Raw genomic sequence first — 27,405 nt, 5'->3', positions numbered from 1 at the left:
TTTTTTTTTTTTTCTTAAATTAAGGCTTTTAAGTATACCTTGTAATACGGAAAATACAGTCATTAAAAGACTGCTGGGAACCCTTTTACAGTAGGTCAAAAGATGATCGGTCTTTAAAGTCCCACTCCAACTCTATACTTTCTATAGTAAAATCATTCCTAGTGACCTTTTAATCATAATTATGCAGTTTTTAACCAAAGTCAAAAAGCCTTTGTTGGTTTTTTAAAACCTTTATTGTGCACAGCAGCAGTAGCTAATTAGAAATACAATTCTGGTATGTAGGCAGGAATGTTGGCGCAGAGGAACCCACCCCTCTTCCTGTCACCAAGATCCCGGCTTGTGCGCTCCCGTGTGAGCTTATAGCTTCAAGGTAACGTTAGCTTGGATCAATACAGTTGCACTGTTTTAAACCAAAATTGCAATTTGCTACAGCACAAGTGTTGAACGCCTATCATGTCTCCCACACCTAAGCATGAGCGGATCAGGGTGCACGCAGGGGGAGGGGACTTTGGCTCGCCCATTTCAGTAGCTGCATCATTAGTTTCTAGCATCCAGTTTTCTGATCGAATACGATTCAAATTAAGAAACACTCAGAAATACAGTTTTAATTGTAAATGATTTTGTATAGGTCCTCTATATGAGAAGAATGCTACAAGAACATGTTAAAAATGCAAAAAAGACCATTTTCATAGAAGGTGGTCTTTAGGTATAACTTCAGTCTGTAATCCGAGACATGAACGGATTGTCTTCTCTTAAGTGTCTCTAGAGTGTTACCTGAAAAAATGGAAATCTGGTTTAAGCTAAAAAAAAAAGCAAAGATTTTGATTTATGGTCTACTTTTCTGAAGGAAAAGTAATCATGAGCAGCCTGCAGCTTCATATTTAATTATGCAGAGCAGTATCAAATAATAACAACGGACAACAGTGGATGAAAAAAAATAAAAACTCCTGCCCCAAATCGCCGGTTCACTGATTTGGTTGATCTGCTCCAGAAAGTCTCAGAATCAGAAAGATTTAAGTTGTTAAAAAAAACACATTTCACAAAATGTTTTAGGCTTAAGTAGATAAAAAATGAAAAAAATGTCTTCTGTGGGGTTTCTTTGATCTAACGTCTGTTGTGTGAATATTTAAGCGCCTGAGGACCTCAAACATCGTGATGTGTTTGCTTGAAGAAAAAAAGGCAGAAAAGGAGTGAAATATTTAAGCTGTTGATCTGTTTTAGTTCTTTTTCATTGCAAAAAATGGTTTGTAATGTAATCTATACTGTAAAGAGACATAAATCCACCACAAAGAGCTGCAGCTATCCTCCATCAGCGTGTCAACTGAACATATTTACAGCCATTATCGCCTTTGAGTTAGGGTTTTATTTCTTTTCGTCTGGAATCTGTATGTTGGATCCTAGTTTCCTTGGAAACGCGTCTCAAACCTCTAAATTATTCAGAAATATCTCTCAGGGTTTGATAAGGAGAAAAAGAAACAGTTTTTCTTCAGACACAGTTACTTTAGAGGCTTCGCTGTCAGAAATGATTTTATTCTGTTTAATGTTTTTACCACTTTTGTGTTTGGAGAATAATTTTTGTGACTTTATGATTTTCCCTCAATTGAATGTTTGTATATTTTATTTTGTTTTTTTCCCCCTTTGCTGCTGCTGTGGATTTTGTAGTTTTAACTCACGCAAACAGTAAGTTCACGTCACTGATGCTGATTTTACAGCTAAAAGTGTTTTCTTGACTTAACAGAACCAATTGTCTGGATAATATACCAATTACATTTACTGCATATGAGTACTGGACTGAGTGACCCTCCCCCTTGTGTTCCAAACAGGAAGTACCCACTGGCTCCAAGAAGCCAAAATCCCATAAACTTCTATTGAGAAATAAATAGCTATTTCTCAGTCATGATATTTGCCTCCCAAGAAAACACAATTTTCTGTCTTGTTTGTAGTTTTCTCAACATCCACCGCAATACGTCAATACGCAGATCTCAGAGTCACTGTGGGGCTATAGGTGCCATGATGAGTTTTGTGCAGCATCATTGCTGTCTCCCCATTTGGACCCATGGTGGTCGGGATCGACACGCCGTACGATTTCTAACAATTGGACGGTGGCAGCGGGACGGCAGCATGGTGGAAATGGCGTGAAAATATCTTTTAATACTGAAAATGATGAAAACTTACTGAAGAAGTTAGGAAATACCAAACTTCACACACATAGAGAGACAACTGGATATAAAATAAAGCAAGTTGATGTAAAAATATGTCTTCTTTCTCATATCTTACGGCACTTGACGGCAGCATGGTGGAAATGGCGTGACTGGAGGGTGGCGATTATCAGACAATTTTAGGGACGCTGGAGACCCTTCTATCAGTCAGTTATCTGGCTACTGCCTTCCTGCCACCCACCTGTCATTGGACTGCAACCTCAAAATGTGCCCAGGTGGCCACTGACTGATGTCAAAAAATCGTCTGGTTTGCCATTTAACTTTTTCTCAAAAACATGGCGTCCACCACGCGCAGTTTAAAGATGCGACTGTTACCTTCTGATTACAAATGTTGATTACACGGCCACGTAAAGATTTTAGTGAAAAACAGACATTTTGGGATATGGGGTCTTAGTCTAACCATTCTTGGTCTAGTACCTTTTTCTAACATCCTTTTGATAATTCTTATATTCTTCATATTTTTTTTCTGTGGTGCAAATTATTCAAGTTATAAACTGACCAATCCGGTGCCTCAATTAAAGTATGTGGTCTCACATCTTGCGTAGGCCATTTTCATATGGTTGGGGTGTGGACTTCTAACAAGCTCACTCCTGATTGGAGAGAGTGGTTGCCATAGAACCAAGACACAGATGAACTCGGACCAATCATGGTTTACTGACAATTTTTAGCTCCAACATGCCAATGTGCATACCGCAAAAACATTTATTTGTGGGCGACGTCACACTCAGTCCAGTTCTCATAGACGGTCAATGGTCAGTAACAACTCCATGATCATGAAGCTTGAAACATCACCTCCTCTATCTCTTCATATCCGATCATTTTGTCTATCATTTTGTTTAACATGATTCATCAAGGGTGCACGGTCTGACTAAAACATCATCTTTTTGTTTTTGTTTACAAATATTATTATAAACAAATGTATAAGATCATTTTAGATTAGTTTAATCCAGTCATTTCAGCTATTGCCCAACTAAAGCCAAAGGAATGGAAAACATATAAAAAAAAAAATCTCACAATGGGAGTTTTTGGTAAGGACCAGGTCTGATTTGACACCCTTAACATGTCCATGTGGCCACACAGAAGTAGGTTGGAGGCCATTTCAGTACAGGAAGTTCTAGGAATCATCAGGAATCTTCCAGGTTAAGAGAAGAAAGTTCTAAATATATGCATATATATTTCATATATGTCATATATATGGCATATATATGTCATTTGCAATAAAGACTTTGAGAAATGTTTAGTTTAAAATGATCTTGTAGCTTTAGCTGGCAATGAAGGGAAACTAAATTTGAGAGGTGATCTGTATTGTGTTTCAGATCTGCTAAAAGACTTTCAAAGGCATTTCAACTTCCAAATGTTTCAGAATTACAGTAGAACAATCTTAAAGTCAGAAATGCACCAACTAGTTTTTTTTATATCAGTCTGAGACAAATCTTTCTTAATTTTATGACTATGCACAACCAATGTAAATCAGCTGATTATGTCTAAGAGAAAGCAACTTTGCATCAAAATTCAATACTTTACTAACGAAAAGGTTCTTGTCAGAATCAGCAGATGCATGTTTATTGCACAGTCAAAGTTACGGAATGTCATAGAGCATGTGTTACTCAGGTGTCGCTGGTGATATTTTTGGTGTCAAAGGGTTAAAGTTCTGGGTAAAAATCACAATCTGAACTGAATCCCAAAATATTTTTTAATTGATGTGAAGTTAAAAAGAAAACTAAGACCTTTATTCTGATCTAAATCTGGCTAAATAAAGTTAAATCTTCCAGATGTTCATATTCGTAGTACATATTTAGTTGTATAGTTAACTCTTGGTTAAATAGACACTTTAAAACTCAGTTGATCATCTGACAAGGAAATGATACACTCTGTTCCCTGATAACATTTGCTAATAACATCCCCAAAATTGTTTTCTCACTTGAGTATGAAAACATTGAAAAATCATTTACTCCTGGAATATGAATAATTTGGGGTGACTAGAAACAAAAAAGAAAAGTATAGGGGACCCACATGGAGAGCCATGTGGTACACCATGTTTGACTGACTCAATTTTATATGCTCTCAACATAGAAAGGAAATACAAAAAAAGAAAGGTAATAATCAATAATAAGATGTTGGGGTTTTTTCTGTTTGCTTTCTGTGTTGAGAGAATATAATTTATAAAGACTGAGGGATACATTTATTTACAAGTAGCTTTGCAGTTTTAGAGTTTTTAAGAGAGTTTGACATCAGACATCTTTGGATAGATTCTTAAAACTATTGTATAAATCCCAGTATTTGCTTAATTTTACTGTGAGAGACACACATGTTGGTGTTGACTTTAAAATTCACGTCTAAACTATGATATTCTGAGCAGCAACTCTTTCTAATCCGAAAAGCTTTTATTTTTAAACTGAGTTTCTGTCAGAGCTCACACCATTTAAGCTTTTTCACGGTTTTAATGATCAGAAGCTCCTCATCTCTCAGACGTGCAGCACCAGGAAGGACGGCATCAAACAAAATTCTTCATGGAGGTTAATTAGATCTCAGTTTCATCAACTCTTACAGGTAAAATCTTGAATTAATTAACCAGAAACACAGACAAGACTTTTCATCTTCGTTGACGTCTGCGCAGCCAACTGCTCTCTGAAGAATCAATTAAGGGATTACAGTGAACTCCTGTAATTACCCCCACACAATCCAGCGTGAACGCTAACTGCCAGCTCTCAGTGCCCGCCACAGTTGACGAGACAAACTCGCGGGAATGCAGCTTTGTTTTTTTCACCGAGCTGTCCTTAAAATGCGTTACACCTCTAAGATGAAGAGCGTCGAGGGAACAGATTCCCACCGGTGTCACGACCGTCACGGTCACGCAGAGTTCGCGTGAACGTTAAACGGTGTCTTCAGAACGCCCACCCAGACTTTCATCTGTCTTTGTTTGTCCGTCTTTCCATTTTTCAGCGTCACACGTGAAGGACGGGTGGTTCCAAACCAAAAGATCTCAGTGATCCTGTTTGCTGCTGAGGGTCATTTTTCCAACAGTGTTCTGATGAGCACCTCCAGTAGGGAGGATTTTTGACAGGCCAACAGTAGGGTGGTCATGATGTTAAAAAAAAAAAACAAATTATTTAGATCAGTTTCAGAAAATATTTCATCAAAATCTTGTTCACAGACTGAATACCCAGAGCGATTGACTGCATTTAAAAACTAAACTTGGTGCCCCCTCTCCCACGTCCCAAACAGGAAGTACTCGCTGGCTTCAAGAATCCAAAATCCTATTGACTTCTACCGAGAAAAAATCAGCTATCATTCTATTTTAGCCATTCTATTTGTCAGAAAAAGCATTCTTGCCCTGATAGTTTTTTTTTTTTTTGCACGATCTGGCAACACATTGTCACTCTCACCTTGTCCTATATGGACGTATGATTAGGGCCCCATTGCGTCACTTTTCAATGTTTTGGGTGTCCCCAACTCATCATTTTTATTGACTCGGTTGCTTTTCCCTTTAAATCATGGGTCCCCAACGTTCGGGGCGCAGTAACGGATGTGGAACAGGTGGCAGGTTAGGATACCTGTACGAGTCCACATCCCCTGATTAGCGTATGCAGATTTTTTCCCTATCTGTGGTCCAGTACCATACATCCATCGGACCAGTACCGTTTCATGGTAGTCAAAACGTTAAAAAGGAGAGGCCCATAACCATACATTCATATATAACAGGCCAAGAGTGAGAACATGTTGGTTCTGTCTAGTCCTAATTCTTTTTCTCTGAATATTTTTTCTTTATTGAAAGTTATTCAAGTTATAAACGGACCAATCAGATGCCTCAATAAAAGTATGTGGTGCTTGCTGCCCCCCAACGTAGAACGTTTGAAACCTTTACAGATTTAAAAGTGCGTCACATGCCTGGTGTGAACGTAGCGTCAGACCGACTCGGACCAGTCACTGTCTACCCATGTTGTCTGACTCTAAAATGGTGGTGTCCCTATCATGAAAAAATGGTGACTTCATTTTGTTGGAGATGAAAATATTTTCTAGGGGTGACGTCACGGGCTGCACGGTGGCGCAGTGGTTAGCGCTCTTGCCTCACAGCGAGAAGGCCCCGGTTCGAATCCCGGCTGGGACCTTTCTGTGTGGAGTTTGCATGTTCTCCCCGTGCATGCGTGGGTTTTCACCGGGGACTCCGGCTTCCTCCCACCGTCCAAAAACATGCCTCATAGGTTAATTGGTGACTCTAAATTGCCCCTACGTGTGATTGAGAGAGTGAATGGGTGTGTGATTGAGGCCCTGTGACAGACTGGCGACCTGTCCAAGGTGTACCCCGCCTTCGCCCGTCAGCAGCCGGGTTAGGCTCCGGCACCCCTGCAACCCCGAACGGGACAAAGTGGTCAAGAAGATGGATGGATGGGTGACGTCACATTCACTCCTTCCAGTTCTCATATACAGTCGATGTTCAGCTGAGTTCAGCAATGAACAAAACACAAAATTTATTTTTTTAGATAAATAGATAATTCTTTTGGGCTTTTATTTTGGTAAAGGGAAGTTAAAGTTTGTAATTTCATCTCATCCAGCAGAAGAAAACGACAATAACACAAAAAAAGAACATCTACACAAAAAACCCTTAAAATTTAAAATATAGATAGAAAGACGATAAGAAGAATAGAAAACACAGACAACTTCAAACAAAAGACTAAATACAATGTTAAACTGACATCCATAGTCCCTGTAATAAACTCTATTATCATTACTTTTGTAAGAGCTCAGAAAAAAAATCCTTATGAGCTTTTAGCAGCTATTGCTGCTTGAAAAACTGCCAAATTAATTCAACAATTAAAAAAGTCTTATTTTGTAGATGATGATACACTGAGAGTCAATGAATCATAAGATAACTCAGGATGTTTAACTCGAAGGAACCAAACAAGTCTGCATCTCCTGCTTCCGTGGTTCAATGATGCACTTTAGGATGTTTTTCAGTGAAAAAGAGACCTGTGGTTTAATCTAAAAGATGTTTTTGTGACTTACAGACTATGAATCTGCGGATTAAAGGAAGTCATGCAAACTCATGTACACAGCTGCACATTCAGTTCAAACTGCAGCCTGTGAAGCATCTAGATTTGAGCTTGTTTTGTATTTTGAGTTAAAGAAAACTGTTATCAAACTCAGGTCAAGGTTTTAGGAAAAAAAAAAAAACTATTCAGATGTCAAAGTGAATCAGACCTGAAACAGGAGCATGCCTATACCGTGCTTTTATTATAAAAGCATCAGCAACATAGAACTGTTTTGTGATTCACACTTTGGCCTGTGAACAGCAGGCGGCTCAGATATGTGCAGTATTTCTGAATAAATTGTCTGCACATTAACAGCCTGGATTTTGCTCCCAATTTCACCCCGAAATACACAACAGATGTCAGCTTGTGAGCGTTTTGAGACCCACTCCGATCATCAACCAATCAGTTACTATAAAAGTGTTTCCAGCTGTCTTTTAATCATGATTATGTATTTTTGGCACAAATCAAAAAACTTTTGTTGTTTTCTAAGACATAGTTTCTACAGAGAGGGAGTGCTTCATTAAAAATTCACCTCTAAGTTGTGGAAAACAAAGACATGCATGGATCTAGTCGTCTGCAAGTGGATGCATCCGAACGGGGCGGAGCGTGGAGCTTGAGGCCTGACCAGCGTATTTTCAATTTTGTCTGCTCCTGATGCACAATTTGAATTTCAAAAATACTCAAAAATTCTATTTTTAGACCTATCTGTCCTGATACCATATTTTCCGCACTATAAGGCACATTGAAAACCTTGTTTACAAAAAAAAGACAATGGACCTTATAATGTAGAGCGTTTTATATATTATTTCTGGTTGTGTTTACTCATGTTAAAAATGATTTTGAGAGGTACACAGCGCTCTGTCAAAATGTCTTTTTTTCCAATCATTGACATGAAAAGAGATGGACAAAACAGACTGTTGCCTCGGGTTCCAATGAAATGAAATCAATTCAAACACCATTTTTCCGCTGTACGGATATCAACCGATTTTCCCATTTTGGGATCAGACGATATTGGTAGGCAGTGATTGGTCCGAGAGTCTGTCAATCAAACGCTTCAAAAGTTTGAGGTGGAGCCAGGGGGACCAGATACTCTTATTGAGGCATCTGATTGGCTAGTTTTTAACTTGACGAACTTAAGAAAAAGAAAATACATAATGAAAAAAAGGTTACTCTGACAAACAGAATGACTGAGTAAAAGCTGCTTATTTTTCAATAGAAGTCTATGGGATTTTGGCTTTCTGGGACCAGTGGGTACTTCCTATTTGAAACGCGATGGAGAAGGGGATGAGCAGTCCAGTTCTCTCTATCTACTGTCTATGGTTCCAGTCAAGTTTGGATTTTAGTGTAAATACGCTAAGGTGTAGCAGTGTTGGATGGTGTTGATTTTTTTTTTTTTTTACTTGTTACTGACCAGATTGGTAGCCAGCATAGTCACAGAAGTGTTCGTTTTAGCAATATCAGTCTGTTTTTTTACATGTTGCAAACAAGGTCGGGAGTTACAGTTAGTGTAATTATGCTAATGCGGCTAACGCTTCTAACATTACTAACATGTAACTTGTTACAAAGAAGTTCTAGAGTTACTGTAAACACAGTTTATAAAGTCTGATTGGCTGACGCTTTTATCTCTGACTCTTGTCTCGCTTAATGCGATACAAGATATAGTTCGGAGTGCCTTATTTGTGAATTAAATTTGAAATAAGAGCATTCATTTTTAATTCGGTCCCTATAGTGCAGAAAATGCGCTATATTTCCTCCATCAGAAAAATGCCAGAAGAACTAGTTAAAAATACCAAAAACAGTTTTAATCGGAGTGGAGCTTTTATTTTGAAATTCCAATTTAAGAGAATAGGAATCATATTTTCATTTATTTTCATTTCATTTCTTTTTTTTACATTAAGATCAAAACAAAACTGCAGATTAAAAAAGAGAACCAAACTTTAAATGTGCAACAAGTTTCCATCAAAAAAGGAAGAAAACATTTCATGTTTACATGCTACCTTTGCATTCAACCTCAAAGGTTTATCTTAAATTTTGTCTGATATTTGCACGTCCCAGACTCTCAGAGGCTGGGTCACTGACTCGGCCGGTTTGGAACCACTGTGTAAGTGTGAAATTCTCGTGAGATCTGGTTTGTGATGACTGTTTGTGCGTTTGTTGATCAGTCGAGCAGCTGCCCACCATCACGGCTCAGTCTCCTGGCGCCGTCATCGCCCTGCCCTTCGAAGAGAGCTTCACCGTGTCGTGTGAAGCTAAAGCGAATCCCGAGCCAGAGTGAGTTGTCCTGTATAAACCGCAGCTCGTGAGCTTAAAAAAAATCAACAACTGTCTTATCTGAAAGCGCTTTTCCAACTCAGGTTCAGGTGGACAAAGAATGGCCGGGAATTCGACCCCTCCCTGGACCCCCTCCTGAGGACAGAGGAGAGTTCTGGGACCTTTGTGATACCCAATAATGGAAACCTGACAGAGTACCAGGGAACGTACCGCTGCTTCGCCTCCAACAAGCTGGGGACCACAGTCTCTCAGGAGATTGAGTTCATAGTGCCGAGTGAGTAACCCGAGGCGCAGCTGGGTTCTGGAGTCAGTTCTGTGATTGAAAAACATCCATTCAAAGAAACCCGGCAGACTGTAACCCTGTTCTCTCTGCTTTTATTCTGAAAGGACTTTGATGCCACCTTCTGGAATGAAGGGGAGCTGCAGCACTGACTGTATTTATTTATTTTTACCAGAAATTCCGAAGTTCCCAAAAGAGGTGTTTGAACCGGTCGTGGTGGAGGAAGGCCAGCCTTTTATACTTAAGTGTGACCCGCCTAAGGGCATCCCCCCTCTCCAGATCTACTGGATGACCATCAGTGAGTAAATCTGTGTTCAGGTGTAATTTCACTTTAACAAAATCATTTTTAATTTCTGGGTTAATCACAGATCAGTCATATTACCAACTTTAAATCAAATCAAACTTTATTTAAAAGCACTTTACATCCATATGTAACACAAAGGGCTCTATATAGCAGTGACGTGCACATGATTATAGAGGGGCAGAGGGGTTCACAGTCAGAAAAGGGCCGGATGTGCACATTTTTTAAATCTTTACATAGCAGCCTATAGAGATAAACACTTCAGTCCTACACTAAACAGTGAAACATGAGATTAAAACATGTGCCAAAAGAAACAGGACAATGGAAAAAACTTTAATGTGAAAATCAGTCCTTTCTCAAAGCATTGATCTAACCTTCTGGGCCAAACTTGATCTTTGGAGAAAGACCTCTGGACTGCTGCAGTAAACAGCGGAATCAGGATATAGTCTCATCATGTCCTCCAGAGCTAGGAAGATGTCGAGTCCTCTGCTGTCACGTTTATTGCAGCTCAGCTGGGTTTTGAAACTTTTATCACTTGTGTTCTCGTTCTCCTTTTTTTTCCTTTTGTTTTTCTTCACTTTTGTGTTTGTTCTTCCAGGTTTTTCTTGTTTGTTCTTCGTGTTCTTCTCTTTTGTTTTTGCTCATCTTCTCGTTCTTTTTTGTCTTTGTTCTTTTCTTTTTTGTCTTCTTATTTTTGTTCTTTGTTTTTCTTGTTCATCTCGTTTGTTGTTTTTTCTTCTCTTTTATTATTTTTATTGATCCTGTTTTTCCTGTTCATCTTCTTTTTTCCCTTAATCCTCCTTTTCTTCTTTCTTGTTCTTGTTCATTTTCTTTTTTTTCTCATTTGTTTTGTCTTTTTTTGTTGTCCTGGTTCTTCTTCTCTTTTCTTAATTTGATTTTCCTGTTCTTGTCCTTTTTGTTCTTTTTGTCTTTCATTCTTGTTCTGCTTCTTCTCTTTTGTTCGTCTTGTTCTTTTTGCTTCTGTTATTTTGTTCTTTTTCTTGATTTTGTTTTTCTTGTTCATCTTTTTTGTGCTTTTTTCTTCATCTTCTTTGTGTTGTGATTTTTTTTTAATTCTTCAATTTTTCTTCCCCTTTGTTTTTCTTGTTATTTTTGTTCTTTTTCTTTTTGTTTTGTTCTAAATTTGCTCTTTCGTTATTTTCTTGTTCTTGCTATACTTATGTTTTGTGGTTGTTTTTGTTCTTTTTGTTTTTTGTTTTTTCTTTTCTCCTTTGTTGCTGTTATTTGTTTTATTCTTGTTCTTCTTCTCTCTTTTTTATTTTTTTTATTCTTTTTTCTTTTCCTTGATCTTGTTCTTCTTATTCATCTTTTTTTAAATTCTTTTTCCTCTTTTAATCTTGTTTTACTCTTCTCATTATTGTTATCTTGTTAGCTCACTCAGTAAAGTCAAATAGAGTCACAGTAGACTTCATGTCTAATCCTTGAGTTAGACCTGTCAGTTTGACCTGACCCTGCTCGCTCTTCTGTGTGGAGAATCAATGCACCAGTCTCCATTGGAAAATGTTGATGTTCTACTCATTAAATCACGATTTTCTTTCAAACCTTTGCAGTTTAACTTAAAGGAATCTATTTTTCAAAATATTTGATAATATTTCAGAAAACCTATTTTTTAACTTAAAAAAATGTAATTCAAATTTACTTCTAAAAAAACGTGGCTTCTCTCAAGATATGTAAACTCTGATTTTAATTTATTTTAATATCAATCTTCTTTGGTGAATAAAATATTAGCGCATGAGACTAAAGTTTACTTAAATAAAAAATAAAATAAAATAAGAAAAGTTGTGAAGTTCATTGAAACTTTGAAACATTTGACTTCTGTCTAGCTGAAACAAACTCCTCTCTTTTGTGCTCAGACCTGCAGCACATCGAGCAGGACGACCGGGTCTCCATGGGCTTGAACGGCGACCTCTATTTCTCTCACGCTGAGGAGAAGGACAGCAGGAGGGACTACTGCTGCTTCGCCGCCTTCCCCAAGATCCGCACCATCGTCCAGAAGAACGCCATGTCCGTCGTCGTCAGCACGAGTACGTATGGACTCGATCCGGCACCAGCTCAAATCACGTCTCGTTCCGCGGTCACCGCAGAGCATCAAAGCATCTCGCCGTCCTGTTTTCTGTTCTGATCGTCATTCACCCGCATAGCCTCGTTGTGACTTTTTCCGTGTGTCTGTGTTTGTGTGTCATCCACCTCCATGTCAGGGAAAAGTGAGAGTCCTAACGGCGGTGAGTTCAGGACGCATTTCTGTGGTCAAACCATAATCTGTGTGGAGATCTCCGCAGCTGTGACTGATCCTGCTGTTCTGTTGCAGCAAACTCCATCCTGCAGAGGAAACCCTCTCTTCTGACGCCCCCTGGTGTCGGATCAGAGGCGGTGCTGGTCAAGGGAGAAGACCTGAAGCTGGAGTGCATTGCAGAAGGAATGTAAGTTAAAGGAATTAGGAGTCATATATATATATATATATATATATATATATATATATCAATAATCATTAAAAATCTTTGTCCCGTCTTTCTCAGTCCAACTCCAAAAGTGGAATGGGTGAAGATGGGTCACCGACTTCCTGACAAAGCCAGACTGGAGAACCACGGGAAAGTTCTGGTCATTCCGAGAGCTGAGCAGGATGACGGCGGGAAGTACATGTGCAAAGCCAAGAACCCACTTGGAGAAGTTGTCCACTATTTCACAGTAACTATTGAAGGTAACATGAACCACAAACGTTTGATTGAATCACATCTTCTCCAATAAAACAGTAAGGGGACATGCTCTTTTTTTGTGTTAACTTCTCATTTGTTGATTCGTTGTGCTAATGAAAGATCATGAAGGAAACTGGACGTATATGAGAACAAAAGAAGATCTGAGAATGTAAAAATCTTCAATCTGGAAAAAACATTTAGACTCTAAAAAGAGTTGGGTGCGAAGGATAATATCTGTATGGATTACTAGCTACATCTCTTGTGGCATTTTTCTGATTATTGAGGACATATACAAAGAAAAGTGAGCTAAAAAAATCCACTCCTGAGTATTTCTCTATTCAATTTGTGGCAATGTGATGTCACAAAGACAGTGGGCGGGCCACAAGCTTGCTGCTCCGCTCCATTTGGAAGTGTCCACTTGTAGACGACTAGATCCATGTACGTCTTCATCTAAACTGGTATCTGGCTCCAAACTGTGCAGCTGGATAGTTTTAAAGTTGCATTTTTGTTGCAGCGATAATGGTAGCTTGGGTGTGGGAGAGGCTTGCAAGAGAGCAAGTAAACAAAAAGCTCTTGGTTGACGGGAATGGGGGCGGGCTTGCTTCAAGCCAACGAAGAGGCAAATTTCTAATAAACTCCTGCAGAAAATATGTTGTAAAAACTGATAGTTTTTAAAATTTGGCATAATCATAATTAAAGACCACTTGAAACTCTTTTAAAATAGATTAAAAGATGATCAGAGTGGGTCTTAAGTAAAAGCTGCTGGCATCACTGGCAGAAGCTCATTTTCCATCATCAATAGTAGCAGCACATGCAGACCACAGATGTCTGTATTGAAGCACGGTCCTCTCTGTGCCGGTCTGAGTTCCTCTGACGGTCGCTCTGACCCTGTGGGTCGCCACAGATGGTAAACGGCATTGTTTCCGCTAGAAAGTGAGAAAAAGTTCTGCTCCATGACGCCCAGCTGTCTGTGTCCTCAGAGCCTCCAGAGTATGTGGTGGAGCCGCAGAGCCAGCTCAGCATGATCGGCGCTGACGTGGTCATCAAGTGCTCGGTCGGCGGGAGCCCCCAGCCCGTCACCACGTGGAGGGTCAACGGCGTGCCTCTGCATGGTCAGGACACCTCTACATAAATGAAGGATCTGATGCTCTCCGTGAATATTTAATATATTTATTGCTCACCTTTAAGAACTGCAGAAGAAATTTGAAAAGGCTGATTTATTTTCTTAATATAAGAGTAAAATTTTGTTTAAATGAAATTTGAAAAAAACTGCATTTGAAGCCTTGATGTAAACAAATCTAAATTGAACTTTTAATACATTTTAGGTTAAAAAGGCATTTAAAACCCTTTCAAACCTTGCAGAAATCTTTATTTAAAGGAGAAAACGCTTAAAACTTTGAAAATGCACTCTTGAATTTTAAGCCTAAAATGCTGTAATTTACTTCAAGGACTTTGTATTATAAAATAATAATAATTAAAAAAAGCTTGTAACATTCCCAATGCCAACATTTCTTAAAAAAAAAAAAAAGAATAAAGTGTTAACCAAGAAAAGACAAATAATCTGCAAAATCTGGACCAGAAAATCTAAACACAAGAATTACTGTAAAAATCTCAACTATTTACTGTGGAAGAATTGCAGACCAATAAAGGTGTTTTACAAAGGAAGTGCTGAGAGGAACATTTTAGCTGAAAAAAGTGTGAAGTTGACTTATTATTGAGTCTAAAGCTACATTCAAATACAACATTCTGCGGCAGGAGCGTCCTGTCAAAGTTAAGTCGATGTGGAGGCGCAATCCGTGGTCCTGCAATGCACTTTGAGCCTCAGTCATGGCTAAGCGCCCTGACGGTCACGGCGCGACGTTTCCAGAGTTCTGAAAGAATTCAGGAAATCAGCTTTGGCCCGTTATGTGTTGATGATGTCATCCGGGAGTGGATTCCAACATGGAAGAGAATCTGATCGTCCTCCTGAACGTTAAGATGTTTTTCTCATTTGTATCGAGACAAAAATAGAATTTTATCTTATGTTTTCCTTCCTCCTACTATTAAAGGACAGGAAGTAAACGCAAACATACTTGAGTAGTTTTTTTAAATCATATTACAGTGAACAAACTAAAGCGGCTAATTGATTAAAAAAGGGGAGACCCTTTGTGCTGCATCTATAGAAGAAACATTCTCTGGGATGTTTAGTTTGAACAGTCACTAAGTCGTCTGCGATGCTTAAACACAAATCTATAACATACCGCAACTTTTCAACTGATAACATGATCGACTTTATCCCAGCAGATTCTGAAGGAGAAAAGCAGCTCGTCAAGCCAAAAAAAAAAGTTTCATGCATGTTATATTTGTGACATAGAAAATACTTTGGTAGGGATGACCTGATCCGATCACGTGGTTGATGACTTAATCAATATCAAATGATTAATTTATTCTTGTTATGATCCACACTTTATATTTCAGGCTTAATATTCGATAAATTCTCCACTAGAAGTCTGCAATTATGAACAAATCACAACATTTTATTGCTGAAAAGCGCAGCAGAATACAGTAGCAGTTTAATGAGGAGGCCAACAAAAAACAGTCAAGCTAGCGAGATCTTCTCAGATTCAGACTTCCTGGATCAATAACTCTTTTAAAAAGGCTTTAAACTGACAGCAGCTGCCTCTGTTGGTTTGTCTTACACAAACAACAACCTACAAATGAATTTCAACAGAAAAAAAGATGAGCTTTTAGTTTCTTTTTAGTGTTAAGGTCTCTGTGCTTATGAAAAACAGACGGCTACACAGCAGCTGCTAACTGTGCTAAGTGCTAGCTCTGTGATTTAACCCTTAAGACCCAGGCTGTTCTTTGTTATGCCTGTTTTATTTCTTTGACACAGAAATAAAACTTAGAAAAATTAGTAATTCTAGTAATAAAACATAAAATGTGATGTCTTAAGAGATTATAAAAAAGCTCAAAATTCTAAAACAAACAAAAAACGAATAAATGGTCAATAATATCAGGTTTTTACAAATACTAATCATATTTATGCTAACAAAGTCATCTCGTTAGGTTGATTTTTAAGAATTTTGAATGAGGACATGAATCACATTTGGCTAAAAATGTTCAAAAGTTATGAAGATTTCAAAGCTAAGGTCCCTAAACTTTCTTACATGACTAATTATCTCCTATATAACAAGTTAATATGTGTTTTTCCAAGTACATTTTTTTCTCTAGTTGATAGTTGTACTATACTTGAGTGTTCAAGTTACTTCACAGAGGTGCTCTGTTTAAGTTTTAAATGGTAAAAAAAGGTTAATGAAATAAAAATAGGGAATAACCTGAATCTGTTTGTTAATGTTGTTTATTTTTATTTAAATATGTTACAAAAGTATCAGCCCTGAAATGACTTATCGGGACTTTCCTACTTCTGGCGGGCCAGAAGTTCCTTGCTCTGCTTAAACAGAGAGCTCTCGGCAATGGGAAGAGGGGCGAGGTTGATCTGCACCTTCAACTCCTGTCACTCTGCAGAAACTACGTTCAACAAAAAGACACTGAATTTTAAATTATGGCCAAAAAATATAATTAAAAGACCAAAGTCTTAAGATGATCAGAGTGTAACTAAATGTTTGTTTGATGCTGATTAGAATCCTCTGTTCGTTGCAGAGTCCCCGGCAGAGAACAGGAAGATATTTGACGACACCATCATCATACAAAACGCCCAGACGTCGGACAGCGCCGTGTATCAGTGCGAGGCCTCCAACAAGCACGGGAAGATTCTGACCAACGCCAACATCATGATCATGAGTGAGTGAACCCCCTCCCAGCCCGCTGGCCGCTTCCTCTGGTTTCTCGGTCTTGTGAGACATGGCGGCGTTTCCTGCGTCGCACATGGAGTCAGAGGACAAACATGTGCTGCCATACAGGAGCAGATAAAACCTCATCCATGCGGCGTCTGCGTCTGACTGGGGAGTTTTCACTGGCTAACACATTGGCTGATAAAGCCGGACGGACCCGACTGCTGCTTTAGTAAACAATTAGGAAACAGACATTTTATTTATACAGGAGGCTTTGGCTTCAACTGATAAGCTTGCAGCTCATTACCTATTTTCACATTTCTAACAAACTTTTTCACTGACAAAAAGGAGGCCTGAACAGAGAAGCAATAAAAGTCACCTCATTTAACCCACATTAAGCAGCTTTTCTGCCTTAATTTTCTTCTCCTTTGGTGCAGACCTTCCTCTGATTGTTTTTCTGCAGATCTGTTCCCCATCATTTTGACCAGCGATGAAGAGGAGTACTCTGCAGTGGAGGAGCAGGGCGTGATGATGCACTGCAAAGTCTTCAGCTCGCCGCCTTCCACCATCTTTTGGTTAGTTTGGTTCTGTCCTCCTGTCTCCAGCAGGGTGCAGCAAACGGTTTGGATAAAGTCACTTCATAGCTTTGTTTTAGGGCAGAGGTCTGCAAACCTTTAGTGCTAAAAGAGACATTATTGGTCCAGTTTTATATCTTCCAGAGACAGCTGCAAAGTCCCACCTATTTATTTGGCCATTAAATTATTCCTTTTTAAAATGCAGCTTTTAGATGTGTTTACAGTTATTGGATTACTACAGTGTTAAATATCTATTACAGCAGGTAATAAAAGTTCCTTTCAAAATAACTTTAATTCTCTGTCATTCTGGTGCAGTTGATTATATTTTATTTATTTTGCCTTTGAACAGCAACTACACATAAAATAAGAATATAATGTTTAAACATTTTTGTAGTAATAAACCACTCTTGACAATAGATCTTAGTTATCTGACAGTGTGCATTGGGGAGGAATTGTAAAGCACTCAATGCCTCTTGATTTATTCAAAACAAAAATAACTTGTGCGTTTTGCTCAGTGTGAAGCTACGTTCACATCATCTTCAGCAACATGCGTCCAAGCAGCCACTAACAATCGAAAGCTCATGTAGAGGTGCTGAAACGTGGGTTTTGGGCTTCTGCGGTCCTTTTTTTATTCTTATTTTTTTTACGATAAGTAAAAGATAAATCAGGCAGAGCTTTGATCAGGGACTTGGTGGTGACGTATGGATGGTGTCCCTTATAATTCACCGAGGTTTGATAGTTGATCATGAAACAGAACTGAATAGTTCTAATAGACGGAATTGTACAACAAAGATTTTCATTTATTGTAATGGAGCTGTGAAAGAAAAAGCCTGAAGGAATATTTGCACCACTTCGACCCTTGCACCAAGCCTTTTCCAGGCGGCGGATGTGCACTAGTAAACAGTAAAAAAACAAAAGAAGAGGCCCCACCCTGAATTCGCAGTATGAACATCATGGGCTTAAATGCAGATTCAAGAACGCATGATTAGCGCATTCTTGCAGACGGGTCACATGTCTGTATCTTAGGAACACCTCTTTAAACCTATAAAAATGATCAAACTTTAAAGGGGCCATACCATGAAATACCAACTTTTTTGGCTTTTAAGTGTATCATATTATTCATTCTTCACTATAAAGAACCCCAAAGTCATATTTTGATCCATTCACGCATTTCTGAGTAATCCTCTAAAAACAACAGCAGCCCCTCCCATACCCACAAAAACGAGCGGGTCCTCATGATTTGATGTAGCATTGTGAGCCTGCCCCTTTCAGGAAGAGTCAGCTCTGCCAGCACCGCCCCAGTCTAACACCAACACCCAATTACTCCACAGAAATAACGGGGATCAGCAAAAAAAACTTTCATTTATGATGCAGAATACCGTATATCTTCCAGTTGTGATCTGTCTTCAATAAATTCCAGTTCAAACAGGTGTTTGTTACTTTAGATGCAGGGCTCCTGCAAGACCCCACACCCTCCCCCGTCGGGCACAGTCATGCAGACTTAGTGTATTTCTGTGTAGCGATGGTCGGCAGATATATGGTATGTGCATCCATCTTTTAAAAAATGTGGACACTGTTTATTTTCGTGGGAGAAAGGAAGAAAGAATGGCTCTAGGAGCACGTCATGAAATGGGCGGCAGCCACAGGCGGCAGCAGGTGGAGGAATTGAGTCGATTTACTTCCGGGTGGGAAAAAACTCACGAAAAATTATCTTTTTTAGGAGTAAAGATGATTCTTCCGAGTTGGTTACGGGATCTAGGTTCACGGTACACAACAACGGCTCACTGGAGATCCACACCGTCGAGAAAGGCGACACGGGCCAGTATACGTGCTTGGCCAAAAATCTAGAAGGAACCTCAGCAATCAACGCCATGCTTTATGTAAAAGGTACAGTTTTGGGTTTCATTCTAATGTTGTCTGTTTAAACTTGTTGGGCAAAAATGTATTTTATTTGTGAAGCCCTTGATCAGTAAATCAAAGTGCTTCACATTAAAACATTTTTCAATTTAAAAACCAAAAGCAAGACAAAAAAAAATATAAAACACGCGGACATACATAGTTACATATAAAATGATTTAGTAAAAGCGTTGTGTCATCAGCAAATTATCAACTTTTCTTTAAGATCCCACCAAGATAGTGGCCCCCCCACAGGACCAGTGGGTCTTGATTGGCACGGATGCTCAGCTCTCCTGTCTGGTCGAGTTCGACGAGTCCTTTGGGAGCTCCTTTGAGCTCCTTTGGGAAAAAGACGACGAGGAGATTTCCCCCAACAATACCGAACATTCCAGGTAGGATAAAGAATCAATTTTTATTTTTTGTTTATCAGAGCAGCTGGACAGATCGATCGCTTTTGTCAGCAGATACTTCATAGAGGACGGCGTTCTGCACATCGCCAACGTGAGCCACAGAGACCAGGGCGAGTACAGATGTGTGGCTAAGACTCCCGTTGACAGAGACGCGGCGTCGGCCCAGCTCATCGTTTTGGGTGAGTTCACTCGTGGCTTCAATTTGCTGCCCAGGCCAAAAGGACGGCAGCGTGACATCGGAGAACGCGGAGCGTGCCTTTGCTGGTGCAGCGTCTCGACTCGTTCCACATCCTCTGAGCTCGGGCCGATGCACTGGTTAACTCGGCCTTTTTTAGACTACAGAGATTGATGGTTTGGTTTTCCTGTTGTGATGATCTCAGATGTCCCCGACGCGCCCTGGAGTGTTGCCCTGTCTGAGCGTAAGAACAGAAGTGTGAAGCTGCGGTGGACCCCTGGAGAAGACCACAACAGCTCTGTCACAGGTAGGAAGGAACACCCCCTGAAAAGAGAACACTTCAGTTTAATTTGAAGTCACTTCATCACAAGAGCCCACCTCAGAATACGATCCAAACTTTGAAAGATAACAAGAAACTGTGTCCTATCTGTGTCTAATAATGGCCTAAACACGCTTTCCTGTTCATTATATATACACTTTAACTGTGAAAGATAGAATATGAAAAAAAGAGACTCAGGGAATCAATTCGTCAATTTTTTTTTTCTAAGAATTTGGTGCAGAAAATAAATGCTTGATCAAAACCATAATTCTTGGTAATATAACCTTTGTTGGCAATGAGAGTTCAAATCGGATCATTCCCCTTCAGAACTTTGTGATATTTTTCTTATTTACATAAAAGCATAACAAAAAAAGAATGTTTTTTTTTTCATTTTTTTCTCTCCTCTGAGTCTTGTGGGACAGGAAGTTGTCAAACTGGATCATTCAGAGACAGGAGTACTGCTGAAAGCAGCCATCATTCAGACGCAGCTCCTCCAGTGGATGGGAAAGTTTACCGCACTGGGAGAATCTCAAAATCTTTTGTCGAGTTCTTCTCAATAAGCTAATTTCTCAACATCATCCATGTCTTTCATGTAGCGTTGAGGCTTCAAACTTTTGATTGTAGCTCCTCCCTCACATGTCACATTTATGAGCACTTTCTTGGACAGGCATCGAATTTGATGCACATCAAAAGAATGTCCGTTTCTCGAGTGTCGCATTCAGTGTGAATACAGCACAAGATGATGGGATCTGCTACCCAAACTGTAGATGGGAATTGGCTCAACCAAAAACAGGAATTTGATTTGATTTGAAAATTTCAAGAAAAATCAGTAATCCTGCTTAGGAGCAGCAAAGTGCTCCATTTGGAAAAGATGGAGGTTTCTGGGATAAAGATGTAATAATTAATATAAGAATTTAGCTTTTAACAGAGCTAATAAAAAGAAGCTAAAATTAGTGAAATATGATCTTTTCTACCAGTTTTCATTAAATTCCGCCTGCAGCGTTCTGCAGCAGCTTTTTATAGAGTTTTAGAACAGCCTGATAGGTCAGAGTTACAGGATTGTAATCTGGATCGAGCTTATATGAAGTTCATGTGTTGCTGGAACAGGAAGTTCAATTAAAAAAAGGAAAAAAAAAAATTAGTTTGTTGATTGATATTTTCTCCGCAGAATTCGTCATTGAGTTTGAAGAAAACAAGTGGCAGCCGGGCAGCTGGAGGGAGCTGCAGCGAGTGCCGGGCAACCACAACTCCGCCATCCTGGACCTCCACGGCCACATCGGCTACCGCTTCCGCGTCTACGCCGTCAACGCCGTGGGGGCGGGGCGGCCCAGCGAGCCCACGGAGCGATACCTGACCCCCCCTGCAGGTCTGGCGGCCGGCTCCTCCTCACAGATGATGTATTTTTGAACTTTCAGGCGCACAGAGCTGCCTTTTAATTGAATCCACTCTCGTTGGAAAAAGCTGCTCTCTGGCTCGTGCGCCTCCTTCTCTAACAACGCCGACAAAAATCCATATCTCTTCTTTTGTGCAGCCCCGGACAAGAACCCTGAAAATATCAAAATCGAAGGTCATTTGCCACATGAAATGGATATCAACTGGGAGGTAAGAGCAGGAGTTTTCTCTTTTATTATCCTCTGTCTGCAAATATCGCCGTGCAGCCCCCGTTTACAGAGAATTATCGACTTCCTCTGCTGTTTTCAGCGCACACCAAAGCTCTCTTAGAGAGCAGAAATGAATGTTTCATTTAAAATTACCAATAACTTAGGAAATCGAAGTGGCCTACTTTTGAAAACGATTCCATTCTGCAGCTCAGATCTTCAGAGGAGATAGTCTCTGGGATTTTCTTTGATTAAAAAAACTGAAAAAGGGGGCTTTTTCTTTTGGCCTTTCACCGCCTCCTTCCCTTTCATGCTTTCTGGTGTCGCTGTCACTGTAACGTCTCACTGGAACCCCGCTAATGATTTGGCCTTTGTGCATAATAGGCCTCTTTCTGCTTCTCGCAACCTGACTGTTGTGAGGAGACGAGGTGTTTTCATCCACGGGAGATGAATCGGAGCAGAAGTTGCTGGTTCTGCTGTGTCATTAGACGCCGGCCTGAAGCTTCTTTTGGCCCGACTTGTCATTTAAAGCTGTGACACTCTGTGGTGAAATATGACGTGTGCAACCTCCACAATCCCTATTGGCTCCACCAAACTTTCCTCTCTCATCCAGCCCCTGTCGCCCATCGAGCACAACGGCCCCGGTTTGGAGTACAAGGTGAGCTACAGGCGGCAGGACGTGGAGGACGAGTGGAAGGAGCACACCGTCAAGCGCCACTCCTTCGTGGTCAGGAACACACCGACGTTTGTGCCGTACGAGATCAAGATCCAAACCAAGAACCATCAGGGCTGGGGGCCCGAGCCCAAGATGGTGACGGGATACTCAGGAGAGGACTGTGAGTCTTTGTTTCTGTGAAGCCCTTCTTCCAACAGTTTCTCTGACCCCCACTGTTAAAACAAACATTACTTCCTTCTTTTACATGTTTGTAATTTTAATTATGATCCACTTTAGAATCCACGTGGAATACCTTAATTTGCGTAAACCGTTGAAAAGTTAGTCATTCAAAAAATCCTTACAGTAAAAAACTTTGCAGTTTAGAAAACATGGGTTTAAAAAAAAACATTGAACAGAATGCAATTAAAAATGTAAAAAAAAAATGGTTTCAGCTTAACTTTCTGAAAAATCAACGAAAAGTTCAAAGTTCAAGTTTTAGTGAGAACTGTGATGCTTTCTCCCCACATATCCCATGATCCTTCTCTCTGTCATGACTTCTGTGAGTGTCTGTAGAGCAGAAATGAAGGTTTCAGAGTTGATCTTTTTTCTTTGCTGTAGCTTTCTTCTGGACTTGTCCTCAGGAGGTCAGCTCAGGTTGTGACTTGTTTTCTGCCAAACGTGACGTTCTGGAACATTTGTTCAGTTTCCTTTAGTCAGCATTCATAGGTGATTTAGGATCACTAGATCTAGCTAGCTTTAATGAATCCCTTCCGATTTATTTTTAAAAATGTTCATCTTGCCCCACACTAAATTTTTTATTTTTTTTAATTTTTTTGCACATTTGCCACACTAAAGTGAATTACATCATGAACAAAGTTAACCACTTTGAAATTGTCCAAACTTGCCTTAATTCTGTTTATAAGAAGTTACAGGGATTGGGAATATGCTAACACTTCTAACGCAGCTAACGTTTAGCGCGGGGGATGGACAAACATTTTGATTGGTCGGCCACAAAGGGTTCTAAAACTCTACAGATGGACCGGATCAGATACTTGAAGTGTTTTGGTACGGGACCTCAAATGAGAAAGAAACAACATGGAATCTGGACAAAAAAAGGCTTTTTTAAATTTAAAAACTGTGGTTTTGTTCCTATTTTAGTACCAGTTGCGCCTTTCAAGTAAAAACACACATTTAGAAAAGCGCTGTGTTTGTCATGTCGGAAGGATTGGAAAAATGAATGAATCGAAAAACACACATGAATGTGAGAAAAACAACAAATCTTCCAACACAACATGAATGCAAAATAACATTTTGAAACTAAACACAAATCAGTTTATTTGTGGCGCCACATCCAAAGGGAGACTAAGTTCAGGGTTGGGACGTGTGATGAGGTTCACAGCTGGTGACGCTGACGTCATCAGACAGATTTACAAACAGATGAACTCTACAGAGCAGTTTATTCGCCATTTGATTGACAGCAGTTAAAGTGGGTTGTTTTCATTTTTATTTTAACATTTTTTTAAAGGTGTAGTATAAGAAAAAATGACCAAAAATGTCATTGTTGACTTTAACTTATAAATGAAGTCTGTCACAGCTCCTTCTGAAGAAACACACAAATAAATTGCTTGTAGAAGTCTTCCTTTTCTTTCTTCAGTTTTAAAAGTTTCTCTGTCTATATGAAATTTAATGTAAGCGACGTGTCTCCACAAATTCTAGAGATTAGACACGTAATCCTCCAGTTAGAAAATGGCTGCACTTGACTTCCTACCACAAATTCTTTTATTCTTTAGCCGCTGCGTCACATTCTCTGGGTTCACCAGCGCCCTCTGCCCCAAAGCATGCGTATTGCAGGCCTTACTTAGTCTATTTCTAAAGCGCATTTTTATTTGATGAAAAGACTAAATGAGTCACAAACTGGCACCAAAGTTATTAGACAAATCGTGAGAAAAAAATGAAGGAATCAAAAATAAAGTGTCTTTTATGATGATAGAAAGACTGAATAAACAGCACATGCGTCAGCTGCACCTCCAGTCAGTGCTGCTGTCTCACACGCCGATTTCCCGTGTTTTGGAACAGGAAAATCATAAATTTGCTACTTTTTTGAAAGAAAAAACATTGAAAACACACACCGAAAAATATAATCATACAATAAACATGTCTAAAAAATTTAGAAAGACTTAGCAATTAAAATACAGCCCTTAGAAGATGGTGCACCTTTTAATCCCATGCAGAAAATGCTGTTTTTGAGTGTCTTCTGGTATAGATTTTTGATTATTTCCACCATCTTTTAGCTTCTTTTTGAATTAGTTTGTGTTTAAAAACTAGTTTGGTTTCTGAAATTTTCTTTAACAATAAAGTTCAGCACAAGGGGTTCATTAAGCAGGCTGAACCAGGCATGTTTGGACAGTATTTCTTTAACGCATTCATTTCAAAACAAAACCCGTTTTTACTCATTTGGATGAAATATATGTGGCAAATATGCAAAAAGATGCATTCAGACGAAGGGGGTAATTATCATCACACAGTCTGGTCTTTCTGTTGATTGTGTGTTTGTGTTTTCAGTTCCCTCTGCTGCGCCCGACGATGTAGCCGTGGAAGTGATGAACAGCTCAGTGGTCAAGGTTACCTGGAAACAAGTACCCAAGGACAAGCTGCACGGACACCTGGGAGGCTACAGGGTAAAACCAGAGGAAAAAAAAGCAACTTTGCTCTCAGACACAGTTTAAACGGAGGCCTGACCTCTCTCTGAGGGCGCGCTTCGGCTGACCCACTCTGTCTCCTCTGCTGACCAGCTCATTGTTTTCCCAGCTCGCAGGGACCCTCGACAGCCCCCCTCCGCACAAATACATATGTAAGACGTGACGCGTTTGTGTCGCCCGCTTTAGGTAAACTGGTGGCGCCTGCGCAGCCTGCTGCACTCAAAGAAAAGCCACGGGGAAAAACACACGGCCGCCTTCCCGGGCAGCCGGAGCCACGGCACGGTTTCGGGGCTGGTGCCCTTCTCTGAGTATAGCCTCATCGTGATGTCCTTCAACGGGCGCGGAAACGGCCCGGGCAGCCACCCCGTCATCTTCAAAACCCCAGAGGGAGGTGCGTTTGAAGAACGGCAGGGGAAGTTAAAGGATTGCTTGTAACAGGAAGCTGCACACTAACATGTGATTCCCTGCCCCCTCCCACAGTTCCTGAGAAAATCCCAGTTTTTAGGGTCACAGACGTTCAGAAGCGGTCCATATCTCTGGCTTGGACCCCTCCTCTGGAGCCAAACGGGATTCTCACTGGATACCTCCTGGAGTATCAGCTCAGTATGTATCCCTGTGCTTTACGTCGATCACTAATTTACTTTTTTTTTTATGTTTTCCAGAGGAAATTAGAACGGAAGTTTGTCATTTCTACTCTATCACAAACTCAGCAACTCCAGTTTATTTTTTTCTTCTTTATTTTTTTTCTTCTCTATTTTTTTTTCTTCATTCAAACTCCAGTTTGACCATGTGTTTATGCCTCGAGTGACTTACATTAAAGTCACATCATTTTTTCTATTTTAAAGCTTTTATTTTATGATTATGTCATCTTTAGGCAAAATTTTAAAACGTTTTCGAGGATGTTGTTTCCCCAGAACAGCACTACTTCTTTTGAAATTTACCTTTGAATTGTGAGCGGGACAACAGAGTAACCCCACCCCCTCCTTGTTTTGGAGTTTCTGCCCCACCCAGTGTTGTTTCTACTCCACAGATACAATTTTTTTTCAATCTGAATTTCTTCGTATACTCAGCATTAACAGATGATTTGAATAAAGAAATGCTCAGAAATACCATGTTGAACTTAATTTTCTGTATATATTCTTCCATCATTAGAAAAATGCCACTTGAACATGTTAAAAAAACACAATTTTCATATGAACTTTTTGTTTTAATGACATTATACAGCATTTAAATGGTGCTGCAGTCCAAAACAATGCAGCCTTATGTGCAGCACGGGTGTCGAGCATCAATGTTAAGTAGGGGTGTAACGGATCACGGATAATCATTATTGCACAAAAATAGCGTCTTAATTGACTTTACTTCGTCAAAGCCACTGGTAATCCCTTTTCTATGGGTGACATCACATTCACTTGGTCCAGTTATCATATACAGTCAATGACCTCAACACAAAGCGATCTCAGGCAACCTATTAGAATAAAGTTTGCATGTTTACTGACGCGTCATGAGCTAGAATCCAAACAAAGTGAAGCACACGAGGGTAAAAATGATGGAGGTTTCCTCTTTTCAAGCAGAGGACAAAAGATGAATCTTTGTCCTCCTGCAGATTGTTTAACCCATAAACCTTGAGACGGAAAGACGAACGGCTCTTGAGCAGCAGGCAGACGAATGGAAATGTGTCGAAGCCACCGTGTCGGCCTTTGCTTTACGATCACGTGCACTGCTGACTAAGAACGCTGTCTGCTCTAACGGAGCAGGTCGGATCACATCACGCTCTCCGGGGGACACCATCACAGAGCACCTCCTCCTCCCCCCTGTCCTTAAGTAAAAGTCATAACAAAGATAATGACCAACTTCCAATAATGTCTTGCCGCAGCGTTTCCCGGCTAATTGAGTTTGATTTGGTGGCTGCACAGGAGGGCCGAGCATCACACCGCGTTTCAGGGGGAGGACGTTCCGGTGCGCCGCAGCAATTAAGCTGATGGACTCTTTGAAGTGACTTTTTTTTTTTAGTCCCCTTGATGGAAGTCATGTGCAAAATGTGAGGATAATCCAGCCAGCTGTTACTCTATCGGCAGCGACACAAGTGAGGTCCAGAACTGACTTCAATATCCTCCCAATACTGTCGAGAACTTCAGGGTTTTCACTAACAAAGCAGAAATATTGCATTTGCATTCAGATTTATGCACGCTCGTTTCTGAGACTCGACGCCATAGTAGCTTGGTTTGTGACCCACTGGACTGAAATGTTCCCCAGCTCTGAGCTGGAAATGACCTTGGCTTCGGCTCACTCTGCTTTCACTCTCGGGCTGCTCTTGGTGTCTCGGATTCTTGGCGGGTGGGACTCTTCACAAGGCCAGCCATATTTGGCGCCACTCAGTTGAAGAATATTTGGAAATGCTCTTGTTTGCTGGGAAGAAAAGAGCCAAAGTTTGCAGCCTTGATCCAGTTCACTGTATAAGATCGTGTGCTCAAACTGTCAGGCCAAAGTCCT

The 27,405-nt window shown here is 40.0% G+C and overlaps 1 protein-coding gene across 11 annotated transcripts in view; it reads left to right on the top strand.

Moving 5' to 3' along the window:
- chl1b (cell adhesion molecule L1-like b) overlaps positions 1 to 27,405 on the top strand; it is a 109,057-nt gene that overhangs the window by 62,122 nt on the left and 19,530 nt on the right. For 7 of the 11 annotated variants that reach the window (XM_024269433.2, XM_036211805.1, XM_036211804.1 and 4 more), the window contains 21 exons: positions 1,663 to 1,680; positions 9,412 to 9,520; positions 9,604 to 9,794; positions 9,976 to 10,098; positions 11,976 to 12,146; positions 12,321 to 12,344; positions 12,431 to 12,542; positions 12,639 to 12,820; positions 13,796 to 13,927; positions 16,458 to 16,598; positions 17,052 to 17,163; positions 18,884 to 19,050; positions 19,286 to 19,451; positions 19,521 to 19,648; positions 19,850 to 19,951; positions 21,132 to 21,329; positions 21,495 to 21,565; positions 22,175 to 22,397; positions 24,779 to 24,894; positions 25,102 to 25,306; positions 25,396 to 25,518. In XM_024269433.2, the coding sequence (XP_024125201.1) occupies positions 1,663 to 1,680; positions 9,412 to 9,520; positions 9,604 to 9,794; positions 9,976 to 10,098; positions 11,976 to 12,146; positions 12,321 to 12,344; positions 12,431 to 12,542; positions 12,639 to 12,820; positions 13,796 to 13,927; positions 16,458 to 16,598; positions 17,052 to 17,163; positions 18,884 to 19,050; positions 19,286 to 19,451; positions 19,521 to 19,648; positions 19,850 to 19,951; positions 21,132 to 21,329; positions 21,495 to 21,565; positions 22,175 to 22,397; positions 24,779 to 24,894; positions 25,102 to 25,306; positions 25,396 to 25,518 (2,814 nt within the window). The remainder of the gene's footprint in view (positions 1 to 1,662; positions 1,681 to 9,411; positions 9,521 to 9,603; positions 9,795 to 9,975; positions 10,099 to 11,975; positions 12,147 to 12,320; positions 12,345 to 12,430; positions 12,543 to 12,638; positions 12,821 to 13,795; positions 13,928 to 16,457; positions 16,599 to 17,051; positions 17,164 to 18,883; positions 19,051 to 19,285; positions 19,452 to 19,520; positions 19,649 to 19,849; positions 19,952 to 21,131; positions 21,330 to 21,494; positions 21,566 to 22,174; positions 22,398 to 24,778; positions 24,895 to 25,101; positions 25,307 to 25,395; positions 25,519 to 27,405) is intronic. The other 4 variants (XM_036211807.1, XM_036211809.1, XM_036211808.1 and 1 more) reach the window with 4 other exon arrangements.

The sequence above is a fragment of the Oryzias melastigma genome, linkage group LG5 (assembly GCF_002922805.2).
Source record: "Oryzias melastigma strain HK-1 linkage group LG5, ASM292280v2, whole genome shotgun sequence".
NCBI classification, from domain to species: domain Eukaryota; kingdom Metazoa; phylum Chordata; class Actinopteri; order Beloniformes; family Adrianichthyidae; genus Oryzias; species Oryzias melastigma.
This window is presented reverse-complemented; position numbering and strand designations above follow the sequence as displayed.